At 49.6% G+C, this 18,019-nt stretch overlaps 1 protein-coding gene across 1 annotated transcript in view; it reads right to left on the bottom strand.

The window, feature by feature from the left end:
• The window catches only part of Efcab8 (EF-hand calcium binding domain 8), a 63,516-nt gene extending 52,869 nt beyond the window's left edge, over positions 1-10,647 (bottom strand). Inside the window, exons 1-5 of the mRNA XM_052181718.1 lie at positions 10,531-10,647; positions 9,852-10,017; positions 5,319-5,437; positions 3,772-3,875; positions 169-304 (exon numbers count right to left, since the gene is read on the bottom strand). Coding sequence (XP_052037678.1) covers positions 169-304; positions 3,772-3,875; positions 5,319-5,437; positions 9,852-10,017; positions 10,531-10,647 — 642 coding nt within the window. The remainder of the gene's footprint in view (positions 1-168; positions 305-3,771; positions 3,876-5,318; positions 5,438-9,851; positions 10,018-10,530) is intronic.
• Positions 10,648-18,019: the final 7,372 nt, after the last annotated feature.

The following is an 18,019-nucleotide window of genomic DNA, read 5'->3' as shown; positions in this document are numbered from 1 at the left end:
TCTCCCCAGGGACACAAACACACACACACACACACACACACACACCATGGTTAAGCCACCACATTCTTGACCCAAGTCCTGTGACCTTGAGGGCCTGGCTGCTCAGGACAAGTCACTCAGGGTGCCACAGCAGAGGCGCTCCACCAACCCCATGAGGGTCCTACTCACCCGGAAGGATTCCATCATTGAGAAGGTCTCGGACCAGAACTGCAGGACCCCATCTTTGGTGACAGTCAGGAAACACCCCATCTTTTTGAACCGTTGGGTTAAAAATGCCACTTTCACAACCTCACTCCCGTGGTGCCTGCAGATGGCGAGAAACGCGCAGATACGACTCAAAACGGAAGTATCTGCATGAACTAAGAGCCACGGAAGAGGTAGGTCAGAGGTCAGTGGGGGACAGCTACACATGTGCATGTGCACATACATACACACACACACACACAAAGAGCAAGAAACTGCAGGTCGCTCCAGGGGACATGGAACTCTGTCCCTTCTCCAGATGGACTTCAACTGAATCAACGAAGGCCACAAGAAAATAAACCCCAAATGGAGACTAAGGTGTGACTCAGTGGTAGTTTGCCTGGTTATGTGGGGCCCTGGGTTCCACCAAAACAAACCAACCAACTGTGACATGGGATGAGATGGAGTCCAAAGCTGACCCTGAGAAAGGACCAGCCAGGTCCCTCCCTTGGTAGTGGGCGAGCAGAGATGGAGAAGAGAGATCTCCACAGTTCCTTTCTCAAGAACAACAGCCCGCAGGTGGCCACCAGGGTATAGCATGTGGCGGTAACTTGAGACATGACACTTTCTAGCCATTGCTTTCCTGCTCTAGGGTAAAGAGTAGATCAAGGCAATAGAAAACCAAGGGGCAATGAGTTGTTAGGCCTTATGCACCGAGCTCTTCATGGCCAGGATATTAACCACAGCAGACAGTTCAAGGGCAGGCCTGGCCTTGCAGACTCTTACCCTACAGCCTTCATAGCGAGCCTCAATGCTACCTGCCACTGGTTGCTTTTCTGCCAATATTAGCAAGGCTGGCTGGCTATTAAGGCACCCACTCCTCCATTTTCATCTGCCCATCTTGGATCAGGGCCAGGCAGGGCAGGTTATCTCACTTAACAGGGAATTGCCTCTCACCCAGGCCCAGCATAGCGAGAACTAAAACCCAGCACTTTCAGCCCTTCCCCAGGACATCTTCCAAGGCTTGAAAATTTCATAAGCTGACCTGAGGCTTAGGGGGAACCTACATCAGTGTGAAATGCAACTCCAGCTCATTTCTCCCTGCCGGTCCACCAAGGAAAGGGCAGGACCACCTGATCCAGGTGCCCCGTCTCCTGGCACCGGCTTCTTTTTCTGTACTGAATGAGACCGACATTCTCAGCTCGCTCTCTCTCACTTCAACTCTGACCCTTCTATGAGGACCAAAGACTGTGAGGATTAGAGCCGTGAGCCGTGAAGCTAATACAGCTCTGGGAACGGCATTTTAGGGAAGTCTGTTTCCTTGTCCATGTGGTGACTACGCCTCTTCCTTACTGGACAGTGAAGGGACCAAAGAGGGTGGTGTACGGGGGTGTGTCCAGCTCAGATCCAGTAATGGAGAGCTGGATTTTAAGAGGCACCCTCTCATAAAATTAATTAAACATTGTTTGGCTATTCTGGCTACTTTCTCCATCAGATCCGACAGCCCTCTGGGTTTGTAAGCTGTAGAAATATATCAGAGAAAATAAGGAAGAAATGTCCTGAGATTTTTTTATTTTTAGTTGTTGTTGTTGCAGATTTTAAATATTCTTGAGATCTGAAGAAACAGAAAGCACAGTGAAGGAGAAAGTACGTCAAGCCAAGTATTCATGTCAAAATTACAGTTATAAAAACTCTCATTATTCATATTTAATTGGCTACTCCTCAATTAACTCCCAACCATGATTTTCTTTTACAAGCTACTCTTCTATGATCTCCACTAAACCACCTTCTCTACTAAAGCTCTAGCCTGCCTGCCCTAGGCCAAGACAACCTCTAGATCTTTCTTCTGTAGCCTGCACTGGGTGTGGCTCCCTGAGGACAGCCACCTACAGCCTCCTTTGACAGACCACAAACGTGGCTCACCAAACTGTGCTGCACAGGAGCCGAAACCCCAGACACACACCCTAGGCTGCTGGTGCTCCAACCCAGGGTGGTTCCAGAAAAGGAGAAAAAGCCCAACAGGCAGCCCAGCTCAAGAGCCCGGCCCGCAGAGGGGCAAGCTCCGAGCCGGAAGTTCTTAACTTGTGGTATAACTCAAAACAGTAACAAAATTACACTTCTGAAGTAGCAATGAAAATAATTTTATGGTTGGAGTCACAACATGAAGAGCTGTGTATTAAAGGGCTACCACATTAGAAAGCTTAAGAACCACTGCAAACCAACAAACTAGCCCTTGTCCTTAGGGTATTAGAGAGAGGAATGCCAACAGGGGAGACAGGGCCACAGCACAGAAAGGAAGAGGTTGATGAAACTAAGCATGGCCCTTTGGACTCTTGAATACTTTCAGCTGAAGGTGTTTGCGAAGCAGTTGGTTTGGGCTGTAAGATCCCAGGTGGGGGCAATCTTTTTTCTTTTCTCTGTTCTGAAACAGGGTGCCATTTATTCCACACTGGTCTCCAACTTATCGTGTAGTGGTGGTGACCCTGAACCCAGGTCCTCCTGCTTCTATCACCTGGATGCTGGGATTACAGGTGTGCACCACGACTCTCAGCAACAACCTTACTTCTAAAAGGCCAAGGACAGAGAGGAGAGCGGGATGGGTGGGCTGACTAAGTCAATTCCAGATACTGTGCCCAACCCCTCCCTTCGTTTGCCCTGATTTCCCTGAGGCGATTTAGCTCAGTAAGAGGAGTGCTTGGCTCATATCCGTGCTACATACCTATAATCCAAGCACTCAAAAAATCAGAGGTAGAAGGATCAAAGTTCAACCCGCGTGTGGAGTTAGAGGCCAGCCTGGGCTACATGTCATCTCAAAGAGTAAACAAGCAAATTTCCCATAACTTTCCACTCTTCCTCAAACCCAGCATACAAGCACTTGGGGTTTACAGGTTCTAGTACTTTCAGTTCCCTGGGAAGGTTCCCAAAACTGTAAAAATCATATTATATAATATATTAAATGTCTAATCTTCTCTTGTAGGTCATCCGCCACAGAAGTCCGCCAAGGCCCAAGCTCCAGGGGACACGGTGGGTAAAGGGACCGACCACAAGGGAACTGAGTAGCAGCTCAGGCAGAACAAGACAGATGGGGACACTAAATTCCAACCACCACCCTCTCCTGAGGGCCAGTCAACAAGGCTCTCCCAGCCTGGCCGGGAGTCCATGAGTAGCTTCCTCCCAGGAGACTCCAGCTGCACATATGTGAGCCATCTGTGCCTCTGGGGATGAAATTGTCAGATTCGCTCAACACTGGCCAAAGAGAGAAGCAAGAGAGACAGGGCAGTGTGCAGAAGAGGTGGGGAAGAGCACGAAGACCAGCCCCACCTCTTTCTGCCTGTTAACCTGGGCGAGCCATCGGGCTGGCCTCTCTGAGCCTTGCCTCCCTCATCTGTGACAAGGGGACAAGCTACCTACCTACCTTTGTCATCAGGACCACCTACAGACTGTGAAGGGCAAGCTGAAGGGACAGGAGGCCATCCCGGACCTTGGTTGGGCCAGCAGGGTGGCTCATGCACTGAGGAAGGGGCACCCTGCAGGCTTAGTAGCAGCACTTTTCCATCACACCCCCAGCTGCAGGGAAGAGGCTCTTACAGGGGGATGACGGTCATGGGGAGGTGGAAACGCAGGCGGTACTGACTCTTCCGCATCTCCTCCTTGCCCTGGAACTCCCGCATCATGTAATCCACGTACTTCTGCTGTCTCAGAAAGGCAAAGCACAGGGAAGAAGGCGTTGGCGGGAGTCTTACCATTTGCCTTTAGGGTCCCAAGTCCAGCATACACTGTCTCCCCGTGTCCCTCTACAGCCCCTCTAAGTGGCTCTGAAATCTGTCCTCTGTGCACTCACTAAGGAACGAACCAAGCAACCAGCCTGTGCTTGAATCTCAATGTGACAAGCACGGTGTGCAACCAAGCACCCCTTGGCTACGGCCACACCACCTGGCCACCACCCATTGGAAGCTCCTGGTCACCTCTGCTTCACACAGAGAATAGTCCAGCAGAGGCGCCGTGTCTGATTTGTCCAAGCCCATGACCGAGTTAAGGGTCCACAGTTATGTGAGTACATCTACCCTACAGATATCTGCAAATCTGGCCTCCAGTGACCAGCCTCACTAAAACATGGCCAAGGTCCAAATATATGAAGCCATAACAAGAAACGGGAGGCAGAGATAATGGCACATCTTAGTCCTAGCTACTCAGAAAGCCTAGACAGAATCACCTGAGCCCGAGAGTTCGAGACCAATGTGGAAAACATCTCATCACAATGAGAAAGGGAGGGAGGAAAGGAGAGACAGAGGGAGGGAAGGCGAGAACATAACTCAGTGGTGGAATACTTGCCTAGCATTCCTAAGGCCCTCAGTTCAACAAAAAGTGCCAAGAATCATTGTGTAGATGGACAAAGAATGCTGGGAAGACTATACCCAAATCACAAGAAGGTATTCATTGGCAGTTACCCCACGGACCTTTGAGGCACACTCCCTGGGTCTGAACACGGGCTCAGTTGACAGCCAGCTCTCTAACACTAAACACTGGACAACAGTCCCAAGGGCTCTGTGCCTCAGTTTCCCAACCGCTACCTGTTCCGGATCCTGTGAGTCTTCAACAGGGGAAGTCACAGAGTGCTGGGCATGGTGCCTCAGCGTCACCCCACATCCAGTCTCTCCGGCAAGGCTCGGCACATTTCTACAGGCTTAATACCATGTGCTCCCCTTAACATTGTGAGTTCTTCAAGGTTAGCGTCATTGCTGTGCTAGAACCCCTGACGGTTCCGGATTCACCAGCAATGAGCTGGCCTGTCCGAGTGACAAGAAAGAGCCATGATCTATCATGGGACTGACGACAATGCCCTACACTGGGTGGGAGGCTCTCAAGTGCAGGAGAGCTGCACCTCAGTGGAAATGCTTCATGGGAAGGTCTCGATGTGGGGGGCCAAGGAGCCTACTTCACAGAAGTCTCAAGGGAGATCATTCAGAGACCCCCAAGCTTCCTTCCGCCCGGCAAGGCCCCAGCCGGTACCAGAGTGCACGCTGACTTCCTAATACCTGCTGCCTCTCACTTTCAAGCCTCTGCTTGCTCCACTGAGAGCCAGGCCGGCCTTTCTAGCCTCTCCCAGGTGCTAGGCTGCAGGGCACCCTCCTTACCCAGGTGACAAAGCCGTTGCAGTCTGAGTCCACCTTCAGGAACAACACCTCGAGCATCTCCTCTGACATGCTGCTCAGCACCCCCTTCATGATCCGGATGAAACCTTCCTTCTTCAGGGCTTCGAGAGAGAAGAGCAGCAGTGCTTAGGTACAAGTGCACGGCCCTCACGGGCCACAGGCCGCAGGCACCTCACTCCAGACACTACTGCCACCTGCTTGGGATTGTCAGTTGGATCCCTCAAGGGAAGCAGGCATGAGAACTCCAGCCAGAAGCGGGTTACCTTAGGAGGCAGCCCCTCCCCCAACCCCGTACATCAGTGATGAGCTTAACCCTGTTCGCTCTCTTCCTTCAAGACTCCAGCACCCACCCTAGCACAGGCCTGCTGACTCCTGATGCTTCTGCAGTCACCCCATCATCTTTGCCCACACACAGTCACTCCTCATGAACACCTGCCACTGTGTCTACCCCAGAGCAGGAGGGAGGGGTAGACAGAGGTTCTCAAAAGACCAGGACCCACTTCTAATCAAGGGATACAGCCCAAAGAAACAGCTCTCCACAGAACAGGGCAGTAGCCAACGAAGAGCAGCAACTGCTACACAGGGAGGGAGAGAGAGAGAGCAGCTTGGAGCCATAGACCTGAATGGACCTAGGGCCTCAAACAACGCTGTCGGGGGCTCAAGCACTAAGCTTGTTCCCCAGCCCGTTAAGTACAGCTTTTGAAAGCAATTTTGGAAAACAAAAACTTTTAGTCAGATATGATGGCGTATGCCTGTAAGTCCAGCATGTGGGGGGCACAGGCAGGAAGTTTGGAATTCAAGGCCAACCTGGGCTACACAACAAGTTCAAGGCCAGCCTGGGCTACATAAGACCCTGTTTCAAAAAAGTCATCATCATCATCATCACAGCAGCAGCAGCAGCAGCAGCCTTTGCCTAGAGAAAGAGATGGGGGAAAGGAAGCAGGTAAGACAAGCATAACACTTTCTCCCTGAGCCGCTGGCCTCTAGAGCTAGAAGGAAATCTATTTGCAAAGGTATCAATTGGCCCCATCTAGTTTTTTGTTGTTGTTGTTGTTTTTGGTTTTGGTTTTGGTTTTTGGATTTTTGGTTTTTTTGAGACAGGGTTTCTCGGTATAGCCCTGGCTGTCCTGGAACTCACTCTGTAGACCAGGCTGGCCTCAAACTCAGAAATCCACCAGCCTCTGCCTCCCAGAATGCTGGGATTACAGGCATGCGCCACCACTGCCCAGCCTAGTTTTATATATATATATACTTATTGTCTTCAAAAATCATGTCTAGGGGCTGGAGAGATGGCTCAGCAGTTAAGAGCACTGACTGCTCTTCCAGAGGTCCTGAGTTCAATTCCCAGCAACCACATGGTGGCTCACACCATCTGTAATGGGATCCTCTTCTGGTGTGTCTGAAGATAACTACAGTGTATTCCTATACATAAAATAAATCTTTTTTTTTAAAATTACTTCTAAAACCCTTTCAAATACTGGAACCCTCGCCATGGCGGGAGGGCCCTGCAGCATCTGGATCCTCCCAGCAAGCATCATCACCTACCACATCCTTCGTACTCTGCTCCGGCCATAAGGACCTCTCTGTGCCCACCACAGGGCCTTTGCACAGGAAGTTCAAGCCACTCAACAAACACTAGCCCAAGGGTTTCTCTGGGTATCAGGAAGTGACAGTTCTGCCCTCTGCACCCTATGAATGCTGGCAACGCAAGCGGGGCTCTGAGGAAACCGAGGCTGCCTGCCCATGGTCACACAACCAGTAGGTTGGTAGTGACAGATAGGAATGTCAGCATCTGTCCCCACAGCTCTCAGGCTTCCCCACCATGGTGCCACTGTCCCTGTCATACGAGACTGCGGCTCAAACAAAAGCCTGAGCAACATGGACCTGCCGGGAGCAACGCCCATCTCAGGGACGTAAAGCTGGAGCCAAGAGGCTTACGTGTCGTGAGTGGTGTGCCACCGACCTTCTGTGCCCGGATGGGGACAAGGGCAGCTTAGGAGCACTGCAGGCCTTTCAGGGAAGACAGGTGAAGCAGGACTGCCTCTGCCCTCACAAAGCCTCAGGAGCGGGGAAGGAGGGCCTCCCATGCTGCGAGAACTCCCTGGCTTGGAGGACACACGGTGAATGGGAAGGCACTGACATGGCCTCCTCTCTGCCCCCAGGACTGGTATTCAGGTGCCTGGGAAATGACGCTCTCGATAGTCTTGCTGAAGGTGTCTAAACAGAAAAGCCAGACTGGTTTTCTGATTTTCTAACTTTCCATCAATGCAGAGGGAATTGTCCTTCCCCAAACTAACACCATGACTAAATATTTTTTCTTTTTCTTTCCTTTTTCTCTTTTCTTTTTTAAAAAGCTCGGGCTAGGAAGTCAGTTCAGGGGTAAAGCGCTTGCCTTTAGCTTTACCCCTGATGAAAGGGACGAAAGGGTGAGGGTGAGGATGAGAGTTCAATCCCAGGGACCTACGTTCAAAGCCACACGTGGCAGCATATGCCTGTAACCCAGTCCTGGGCATGACAAGGACTGCCGGATCCTAAGGGCTTGCTGCCCACCAGCCTTGCCAAAGCAACAAGCCTCAGAACTGGTGAAGAGACCTTGTCTCAAACAAATAAGGGAAAAGCCACAGAAGACATCCTGAAGTCAGCTTCCAGCCCTGCCATGGGCACATTACACTTTCTGTCTCTCTGGGTCTCTGTCTCTCTCTATCTCCTCTCTCTGGGTCTCTTCTGACTCACTCTGTCTCTCTCCAAACACTATAGTGTAGCTGTGAAAGTCAAATGAACAGGAGAGGGGATAGACTCTAACATCCACAGCCTAGCAACTCAACTCTGAAGATGCCTTTACTCCTATTTGACTTTCAGGAGTATCATTCCAAAGGGCAGAAATCAAGCTGCCAGGAGGGAGAAGGTCTGGCATGCAGAGGGTATCCTCAAAGCATCATTTATAGCCCATGCAATGTAAATAAGCCAAACGGAGGGATAGCTCCAAAGACTTAGACCCATTACATTAGCAAGGCTTGTCCGGCAGGCTCGGAGGCACCATGCCAAGTCCTTCGGATATAAAGGAAGTGGAAAAGAAAGGCCTGTAATAACACGCAGTCCCCAGCTCAGGGCTGTTCCACTTGACAGTGGTGTGCATGCAAACCCATTTCATCGCTGTTTCTTGCCTTCACGAGATACCTCACACTTTATTTTAGCTGGTTTCACCCAACCAGATGCTACGGACTGTGTTCTGAGCACATCTGGGTAAGGGAAGCTGAGCTAGTGTTTGCTTGATTGGGTGTGACATGCTTCCTCAGCTCAGATGTTCTACTCCAAATTAGTGTCTGAACAGTAAGATTCAGAGATACTCACAGAGACTCCTCCCCCAGGATGGGCAGGTCCTGCTGCTCACACCCTCCTGCGCTCCCCTTCTCCTTAGGATGAGACCTCTGACTTGCTCTTAGACAACAGGGCATCACGCCATTGCCTACAGCCCCATGGTCACACGATTGTGACTCCTGTGAGTGTTTCTCTACGTTTGGCTAAAGCCTTGTCAGCTGCTATGTTAGCAAATCCCACATGTCAGCCACTGTGGGATGGCTTCTGGGAGCTGAGGGCAACTTCCTTGCAATAGTCAGAAAGAAATGAAAGGTCACCACACCACAGTTTCAAGGATCTGAATTCTGGAAGAGTGCATGTAGGCTTAGAAGGAAGTCCTTCCCCAGTCAAGCCCCAGACGACACCATAGCCCCAGCTGACAATGGAACTGCAGCTTTTTGAGGTCCTGACCAGGAAGGCAGCTCAGCCCTGACCTTGATCAAGACTCAAGGAAACTAGGGGGTCACAAAAATATGTTGAATTAAGCCACTGAGATCATGGGGCTGCTGTCACACAGAAATGGGTAACAAACTACAGACTGAGAATGCTTAGAAGAAACACAGCAAAATGCTGCATGGAAGACTTGGGTATCTGGACTAGCAGGATCTTAAAAAAAAGTCTTAGATCCCCAAAGAGCCTTTACTATCCTTGCACAACTTACCCAGACACAAGTTTTTGTTTGTTTGTTTGTTTGTTTGTTTTTTCGAGACAGAGTTTCTCTGTGTAGCCCTGGCTGTCCTGGAACTCACTCTGTAGACCAGGCTGGCCTGGAACTCAGAAATCCACCTGCCTCTGCCTCCCAAGTGCTGGAATTAAAGGCATGCACCACCACTTCCTGGTCAGACACAAGTTTTAAACAAGACACCAGACATAAAAATACACCAGGTCAGGCTGGAAGATGGCTCAGCGGTTAAGAGCACTGACTGCTCTTCTGAAGGTCCTGAGTTCAAATTCTAGCAACCACATGGTGGCTTACAACCATCTGTAATGGGATCTGATGGCCCCTTCTGGCAGGAAGGTGTACATGCAGATAGAGTACACATATGCATAAAGTAAATAAAATGATTCTTTTAAAAAAAATGCACCAGGCCTGAACCCTCCACACATCCCTGGTACCCAGGCAGGAGTCACAGAAGCCATCCTTTGGCATGACTGTACCTCCATTCTCGTCTGCCTCCTTCTCAAACACCTTCTGTAGATCAGCCAAGGGCATCTCGGAAAACTGCTGAGCGCTTTGGTGGATTCCACTGCTCTGGCTGACGGAATTTGTCACTGGAAAGGATCTGGAAGTCTCCTTGTGCTGAGATCCACCTGGTTGGGCCATCTGGGACAAATATGACCACAAGAACTGAGTTCTCGGAGCCAAATGTGTGTTGTGTCAGAACATCTTATCCAAGGGGAACCGTTAAGCAGCTAAGTGGACAATGTCGCTCGCTGCTGAAAGCAATAAGGTTTAAAGTCCTTCTTGTGGTGCCGGGGAGGTAACCACTGTCCTCTGAAGGATGCTGTTTGGGTCAGCAATGTTAAAGAATATGGGCTCATTTTTTTGTTTTGTTTTTTAACTTTTTGTTTGTTTGGTTTATTGAGACAATCTCACCAGGCAGCCCAAGCTGGCCTTGAGATCCTCCTGCCTTGACCTGCCAAATGCTGAGATTTCAGCAGTATACCATCCCGTCTAGCTTAGAACTCGCTAATGGACTTCAGCTCCACCAAAGGTGCAAACATGCCTGGGCTCTCATGAGTGTCCACTAACTCCCTCACCATCTACACATGTTTACTGAACCCCAGGCACTTTGGGTCCAACAAGGGACAAAGCAAAGAATCAATCCTGCCTCACAGAGCCCGAAGACTCGACAGCTAGCATCCACCCCAGGCCGGTTAGGAACAGCAGTACTGCCTCGGCCCTTCCCTTTCCTCCCCGCCCCTTCTTATGTTCCTCTTGTTCATTCTTCATGGTCGCCATCTCCCAGTCCCTGTGGTCCTGACTTTGCCTCGCTCTGACACACTTCACGGCTGCTCACTCCACTTCCCCTTCCTAAGTTTAGCATCCAGAGCCCTTCACAACCTAGCTTTGCTTCATCCTCCCGAGGCACACGCCGTGCCGTGTCCCACGCACACCAACCGCACCCCACCAGTCCAACAGAACACGTTTTCTACTTCTCACACTGAGTGCTTTGTACAGCACTCCTCACAGCTAATCCCCACTAGGCCAGCACCGTCTCCGAGGAGCTCAGTCCTAACATTCGCTTGAAAGCCATCACTACCACCAAACATTCCCCGGGCTGATCATTTCTGCTACTCTGCCCTGTCTCCCATCTATATGCGTAGACAGCAGGCATGAGAGGAAGCCACGACTGCAGAGTCCTGAGCGCTGGGTTAGAATCACACCCGGCTCTCCCACTTACAAGCTATCCTATCTAGGGCATTTCTCATCGCCTCTAAGCCACAGATTTCTCCACCTAAAAAAAAAAAAAAAAAAAACAGAAATCCACGGCACCTGCCTGCAGAGTTTTGAAGACCTAAATGACACACAAAGCCACATGAAGCCCAGGAAAGTGGCTTCACAATAAATGATGGCTCTCGTGACATCTCAATGAGACTTAGGAAGGTGAGAGACACATTCAGTTAACTTCATCATAATTTGCATTATCTCTACATTACCTGGTCCCACGCACTGAACAGATTACGCTGGCTTGATAACAACGTATATAATCCACCTCACCAGTATTGCCACTCTGCTGGGCAAAATTAAGTATGGGCCATGAACAGACTGTGAGTTGATGTGCTCACGTGTGTGGCATCTGGCCCATGCTGTACTCTTACAGAAGCCAACCAAATGTGTGACTCTGAAAACCACACCTGAAATCCCAGCCAGAACCTGGGAGGCTGAGGCAGGGCCTCCAGATAGGAGGCCAGCCTGGGCTTCTAATGAAACCCTAACTTTGTGTACCCTTAATCCCAGCACTCTGAAGGCAGAGGCAGGCAGATCTGTGTGAGTTTGAGGCCAGCCTATTCTACATAGTGAGTTACAGGCCAGCCAGAGATGTACAGTGACACACTACATTAAAAAAAAAAAAGTCAAACAACAACAAAAAAACAAAAACAAAAAACAAAGAAAGAAACAAAAAAAAAAACAAAGCAGTAGGCCTGGAGTTATCCATCAGTATTACAACCCTTGCCTTGCTTACTCAAGGCCTGGACTCCATCCTTAATATGGGGGGTGGAGAGGGAGGCAGGAAGAGGAACCTGCCAAGTTACTACTTGGTCCGATATCTAAGTTTGCAAGCCTGGTACAGAAGCTAGCAGACCTATGCTGGAAACATTCTGGAAGCCAGTGGACTGGTGACATTCCTGTGGCTCCCAAATGTGGTCCCTTCACTCGCTCTGTTCCATTCTTACCTTTTGAGGTTGAGGGCTCTCTCCTGACTCCTCAGCAGACATTATTAGTCTTGGCCTAAAATGGATAATCACAATTGTTTTAACACAAGTCCACAGACCTGACCTAGCCAAGCACAGAAAGTTGGAAATGGTCAAAGGAGAGGATGCTGGGTGGTGGTGGCGCACGCCTGTAATCCCAGCACTCTGGGAAGCAAAGGCAAGCGGATTTCTGAGTTCGAGGCCAGCCTGGTCTACAAAGAAACCCTGTCCAAAAAAAAAAAAAAAAGAAAGAAAGAAAAGAAAAGAAAAAGAAAAAGAAAAGAAAAGAAAAAAGGAGAGGATGGTGGGCCCTTGTCCACAGCTACTCCTAGTATTTCATGAGCATCCCCTTTCCCTCAGAGACCTTCCATAAGTTTACAGTGGAGCCTTCCTGAATTGATGAGAAGAAACTGGCCCACTGAAGCCATGAAGATTCTCAGGTTCACTCCTAGCTTAAATCCAGAATCTGTAGCATTCAGGGGCTTCTCAAGCCATGTGGTGGTCCCAAAAGCCACTCACTATTGAGAGAGGCAGATCCAGAGGCAGACACACATCTAGAGTGGAGGCATGACCGTCCACTGCATATGCCCTCCCAAAACCTCACCAGGGCCCTCGGGGACAGGACCTTCTCCAGTGAGATCAGTGAGAACACATGGAGAAAGCTCTTTCACATCAAGGGCATGTTTCTAGAGAGAGGTCACAATATTGGGGCACCAGACATGCCGGGTCCCCAGATCTGATGAGAGTTGGAAGGCACTCTCAGAGAGCAGAATAGAGAGCCGGGAAGAAGAGAACGCCAAACCCTCGGGCCTAACAAGTAAGCCGTGTGGGCCCTGGACTCCAGGGCTCCTAGGAGGCATCAGGGAGAGAGGGGGTGTGAAGAGAAAAGAGTGAGAAACAAAACCAAGGAGAACGCGAGACCCTTCCGTATCTGGCTCTGGAGGCTGAATGGTAAGAAGGGCGTCGGCACATGAAAAAGGAGGGAGGCTGGCCAAGGTCCTCCCCAGTGGGGTCTTGACAACTCGAAAGGGAAACTAAGGGAAATGGCAGAAACTTCTCCAGAATTCTCCAGAAAAGGGAGCATGGAGGGACAGGGTCATGAAACAAGACAACCACTCAGCTGGAAATAAAACTCAAGTCCCTGGAAATCTGGGCACTGATAAGCTTAGGACATAGATACTTTTAAGGAACAGAAAAAAAGAAACACAAGAGACTGGATGTAGTCCTGGAAAAAGAGCCACTGGGGAACTGCAGGAACCTAATGCAAAAGCATATCTGTTAACGATACGAAGTGTGTTGGCACGTGCCTTGAAAAGGGCCTAGGAGGGTTGGAGAGATGGTTCAGCAGGTAAGAGCTCCCACAGAGGACTTGCATTCAGTTCCTACCGCCCTAGATGGCAACCCACAACCAGCTACAACTGCTGCTCTAGAGGGTCTGATGTCCTCTTCTGACCTCCTTGGGCACCACGCACGCAGTGCATAGACACACATGCAGATAAACCACTCATACACATAAAATACATTTTGAAAAGATAAAAATAAAAAGACCTGGGGAAATGTGCCTTAAGGTTAATGGCAGTTATTGGTGGCAGATGCAGAAGTGGGGGCACCTGTTAAACAGGCATTCCTCTAACACACAGAGAGATGTTAGGAGGAGGAAAGAAAAAAAACCGATTTTTTTTTTCCAGACTGGGACAAACAGCCATGTCCTCAGAACAGAACAAAGGGAGAAGGTGGCCCCTACACCCCTGGCTATCAGCATCTACCCTCTGGCTCGCTCTGTGGCAGTGTAAAGTGGGGAGGGTCCCACCTTCCCTTAAACCAAGGAGGTTGGGGTAATGCAGCCCATTGTGCTGGGGTCCCCCTTCCCCACAGAATACCTTGAGGAAGGGAATGCAGACAGAGCCAGACGGTTGAAGATGAATGTTTAGTGCTGGTAGCAGCAGGAGTGGTTGGTGTCTAAGTGTGAACACTGAAGGAAAAACAGCACCGTTTGTCCGGGACTAGTTTGTGAGAGAATGAAAAAAAAGGACTATGAATCTGGGGAGGTGGGGAGGAGGAGGTGGGGTAGGGCTAGCTTCTAACTATGAGTATCCCACTGGATGAAGGGAAGCAGTGCAGCAGCACCGAAGTGGGGGTGGAAAAATGTCCCAGCATGCCTTGGGCGGCTGTCACAGGAAACAGGACCTCAATTGGATGATGGGTAATATCTGCCAACATCCCTGAGTGAAGGGAAGATGGCTAGGCCCCAATGGGTCCTTCTTCCTCTACCCCAAAGGACCTGCCTAGTATAAGGCACTAGGTAAGGTGGGGCGGAAGTGGCTCAGCGCTCCAGCTGGTGACAGTTTAGCCAGAGACACCCTGGGATCTAAGCATTATCTGCCCTGTCCAGCCTGCTGCAGATGCCAGTTCAGACCTTGTAAGAACTGTAAGAACGGAGATACGGTTTGAAGCCCTTAAGAAGAACAGAGCAGAGCAAAGGGGGAGCACAGAGAACAATGTCTCCAGGAGGGGCTCAGGAGGCACAGCTGTGCGAGACCAGACGTTAACCTCGTCTGGGAAAGGACAAAAGTGCGCGTGGGTAGGAAAGGCGCTGGGATTAAGGCTGGAGGAAAACTATTCCCCCTCGCGGCGGCAGTCGAGGCGGCAGCAGAGCCCGGGCTACTGGTTGGGGAAGAGTAAATGGGAGGGGAGGGGCCGTGGTAGGCGGGGCCGGGAGCAGGCGGGCGAGGAGGGGCAGCGCGGGGGGGGGGGGGGGGCGGGGCGGCGAGGGATGGCCGGTTTCTCCTGCTCCTTCGCCTTGAACTACAGTGAGTTAGTTTCTTCTAACGCCTCTAGTTTTGGAAGTGTTCCCTTCGTCTTCTCTCTGGAGCTGAAGTGGATTTCCAGGTCTTGGCAGGGCCCTTGTTTTGATCTCTTTTTGTTGGTCAGAGATCTCTTTAGTGTTGGCACGTCGCTGGGCTCCATCTCACTCCTAAGCCGGACAGTTGCCGTACTCACCCAAGGCCTGCTTCTCAGTTCCAACCTTTTCCTGTTTGGAGGCCCAAAGCTGGCTGGGCTTCGATTTCTACTTGCACTCGCTCATCTCCCCTCTCTGTGGAGCCACGGAATGCACACTGGTGACCCCTGGAGTGGGTGATGAAGGATGAGGACTGTCCTGGTTCTGCCTACCAAAGGCTAGACGCAAATGCAGGGCCTTTCTAGGAGCTGCCGGTAACAGGGGTGAGTGGCCAAGTTAGATCTAAGCTTTTTGTTTTGTTTTTTAAGATTTATTTATGTCTGAGTACACTGTCACTGTCTTCAGGCACACCAGAAGAGTACATTGGATCCCATTATATTGATGGCTGTGAGCCACCATGTGGTTGCTGGGAACTGAACTCAGGAACTCAGTGCTGTTTTTTGTTTTTTGTTTTTAATGTTATTTTTTTAAGATTTATTTATTTATGTTATGCATATGAGTACTCCACCATTGCCCACTTCACGAGAGTGGAGGACACCAGATCCCATTACAGATAGTTGTGAGCCACCATGTGGTTGCTAGGAATTGAACTCAGAACCTCTGGAAGAACAGTAGGTGCTCTTAACTGCTGAGCCAACTCTCCATCCCTGGTTTTGTTTCTTAAGACAAGGTCTCAAGAACAAGGTAGCCCAGGTGATTTGAACTCCCTATATACATAGGCAAGGGTGGCCATATATGACTTGATAGTCTTCCCTTCTACCTCCAAAGTGTTGGAACTATGTATGTGTGCCACCACACCCACAATCTAATTTTTAATTGAAAAAAAAAAGGGTCCTAACAATCTTTAAGATTTAAAGATGCCTCTTTGCCATAGGCAGTGTAGTTGGTATTGAGTTTTAATACTCAGAGAATGGAGTAGTGGGTTAGTTCTGGGTGGCCCTGTCTCCTTAGCCTATGGAATCTTCGTTAGTTAAGTAGGACACAGCCAGAGAAAAGACAAGGTAGGAAGGATTCCCCTAAAGCTCTGGACCCAGAGCAAGCCCTTTTTGCCTAAATTTTACAGAATATTATGAGTAGAGTGGGGTATTCTCCCCAGACAAGCGGGCCTCGTCAAAATGGAGATCAAATTTGGGCCCCTTTTGGGGACGGGGGCATACTCCCAAGTTAAGAAGTCAATCTGGATTCCCAGGCGTCGAAGGTGAACAGGGATTGGAGAATACTGCCAAGAAACAAAAATTCTACCAAAAGGGAAAAAAAAAAAAAAAAAAACAGTCCAGATGTGACTTGTGTGAAGTCAGGCTGTATTCTTCAAATTTCAAATGACTTAATGCCTTCACATTTTTTTAATTGCTGGGCATGGTTTTGTACACCTTTAATTCTTCTAGCAGTCAAGAGGCAGAGGCAGTAAGTTCAAGGCCAGCCTGGTCTGCAGAGTTCCAGGACAGCCCAGGCTACAACAGAGGGACCCAGCCTTAATTTTTTTTCACTTTCATTTATTGATGACTGGAGTTGTGGCTCAGTGCCTCTCATGACAAGGCCTTTGGTTACATCTGGTACCATCACACACACATGAGACCATGTCTCAAAAATAAATAGCATCAGTAATGACAGAGGTAGATGGCATGCCGTGATATGATGACAGAGCCATGTATAAATCAAACCATGAGGAAAAACTACAAACCCAGACTGCAGGACACAGCTGGCTATACTCACGTCCATGAACACTGGATGTGAGCAGCACTTACCTGTAACTCCAGCACGTAAGAGGCTGAAGCAGGAGGATTTGTGATTTTAAAGCAAGCATGAGCAGCACAGTCAGTTCCAGGACAGCCTGAGCTATGCAGAAAACCTTCAAAGAGCAAAACGCAGAAGGGAAATGGCTCACTGGGTCAAGTAGTCAGGCTGTTCAAGATTGAGGACTTACTTGAGCTCAGATACCCAACACCCATGTAAAAGACTGACATTGAGACAAAGTTAACCCCAAAGCCAGGCAGAGGTCAGTAGAGACAAGAGGATCCTGGGGCTCACTAGACAGATAGTCTAGCTCAAACAGAGACCTCAGGTTTAGTGATGATGGTTTGAATATGCTTGGCCCAGGGAGTGGCACTATTAGGAGATGTGGCCTTAGAGTAGGCCTTAGAGAGGCCTCGTTGGAATAGGTGCATCAGTGTGGGCATTGGCCTTAAGACCCTCATCCTAGCTGCCTGGAAGCCAGTCTTTTAACTGCCTTCGGAACAAGAGGTGGAACTCTGAGCTGCTCCAGCCCCATGTCTGCCTGGATGCTGCCATGCTCCTACCTTGATGATAATGGACTGAATCTCAGAAGCTGTAAGCCTGCCCCAATTAAATGTTCTTTATAAGAGCTGCCTTGGTCATGGTGTCTGTTCACAGCAGTAAAACCTTAGCTAAGACAGAGACCCACCCGTCTCAAAACCTAAAGTGGAGAAAGATAGAAGACAACATGGACCTTCAGCCTCCACAGGTGTACACATCTGCACTCACACATGTACAAGCATACATAATCATGCACACTAGGCAGGGGAGGGGAGAGAGAGAGAGAGAGAGAGAGAGAGAGAGAGAGAGAGAGAGAGAGAGAGAGAGAGAGAGAGAGAGGAGAGAGAGAGAGAGAGAGGAGAGAGAGAGAGAGAACAAGTGTAAATGTGTTCATATAAAACAAAGAAGCTAAGAAAGAGGTGTAGCCTGAAGATGGGTCAAAGAACTTTCAACTGGAAGAAATATATGATTTTGCATTGGATGACAGACTGGAAAAGCAAAAATATCCTAGGGCCCAACAGTAGGTGAAACTGGAATATGGGCTCTACATAACTATAGAGTGCGTTTGTTTTCTGGTCTTAAGAATCGAGTACAGCCAGGCAGTGGTGGTGCACGCCTGTAATCCCAGCACTCTGAGAGGCAGAGGCAGGCGGATTTCTGAGTTCGAGGCCAGCCT

Source organism: Apodemus sylvaticus, chromosome 5 (genome assembly GCF_947179515.1).
Source record: "Apodemus sylvaticus chromosome 5, mApoSyl1.1, whole genome shotgun sequence".
NCBI classification, from domain to species: domain Eukaryota; kingdom Metazoa; phylum Chordata; class Mammalia; order Rodentia; family Muridae; genus Apodemus; species Apodemus sylvaticus.
The sequence above is the reverse complement of the archived record's forward strand: the minus strand, read 5'-3'. Positions and strand labels throughout refer to the sequence as shown.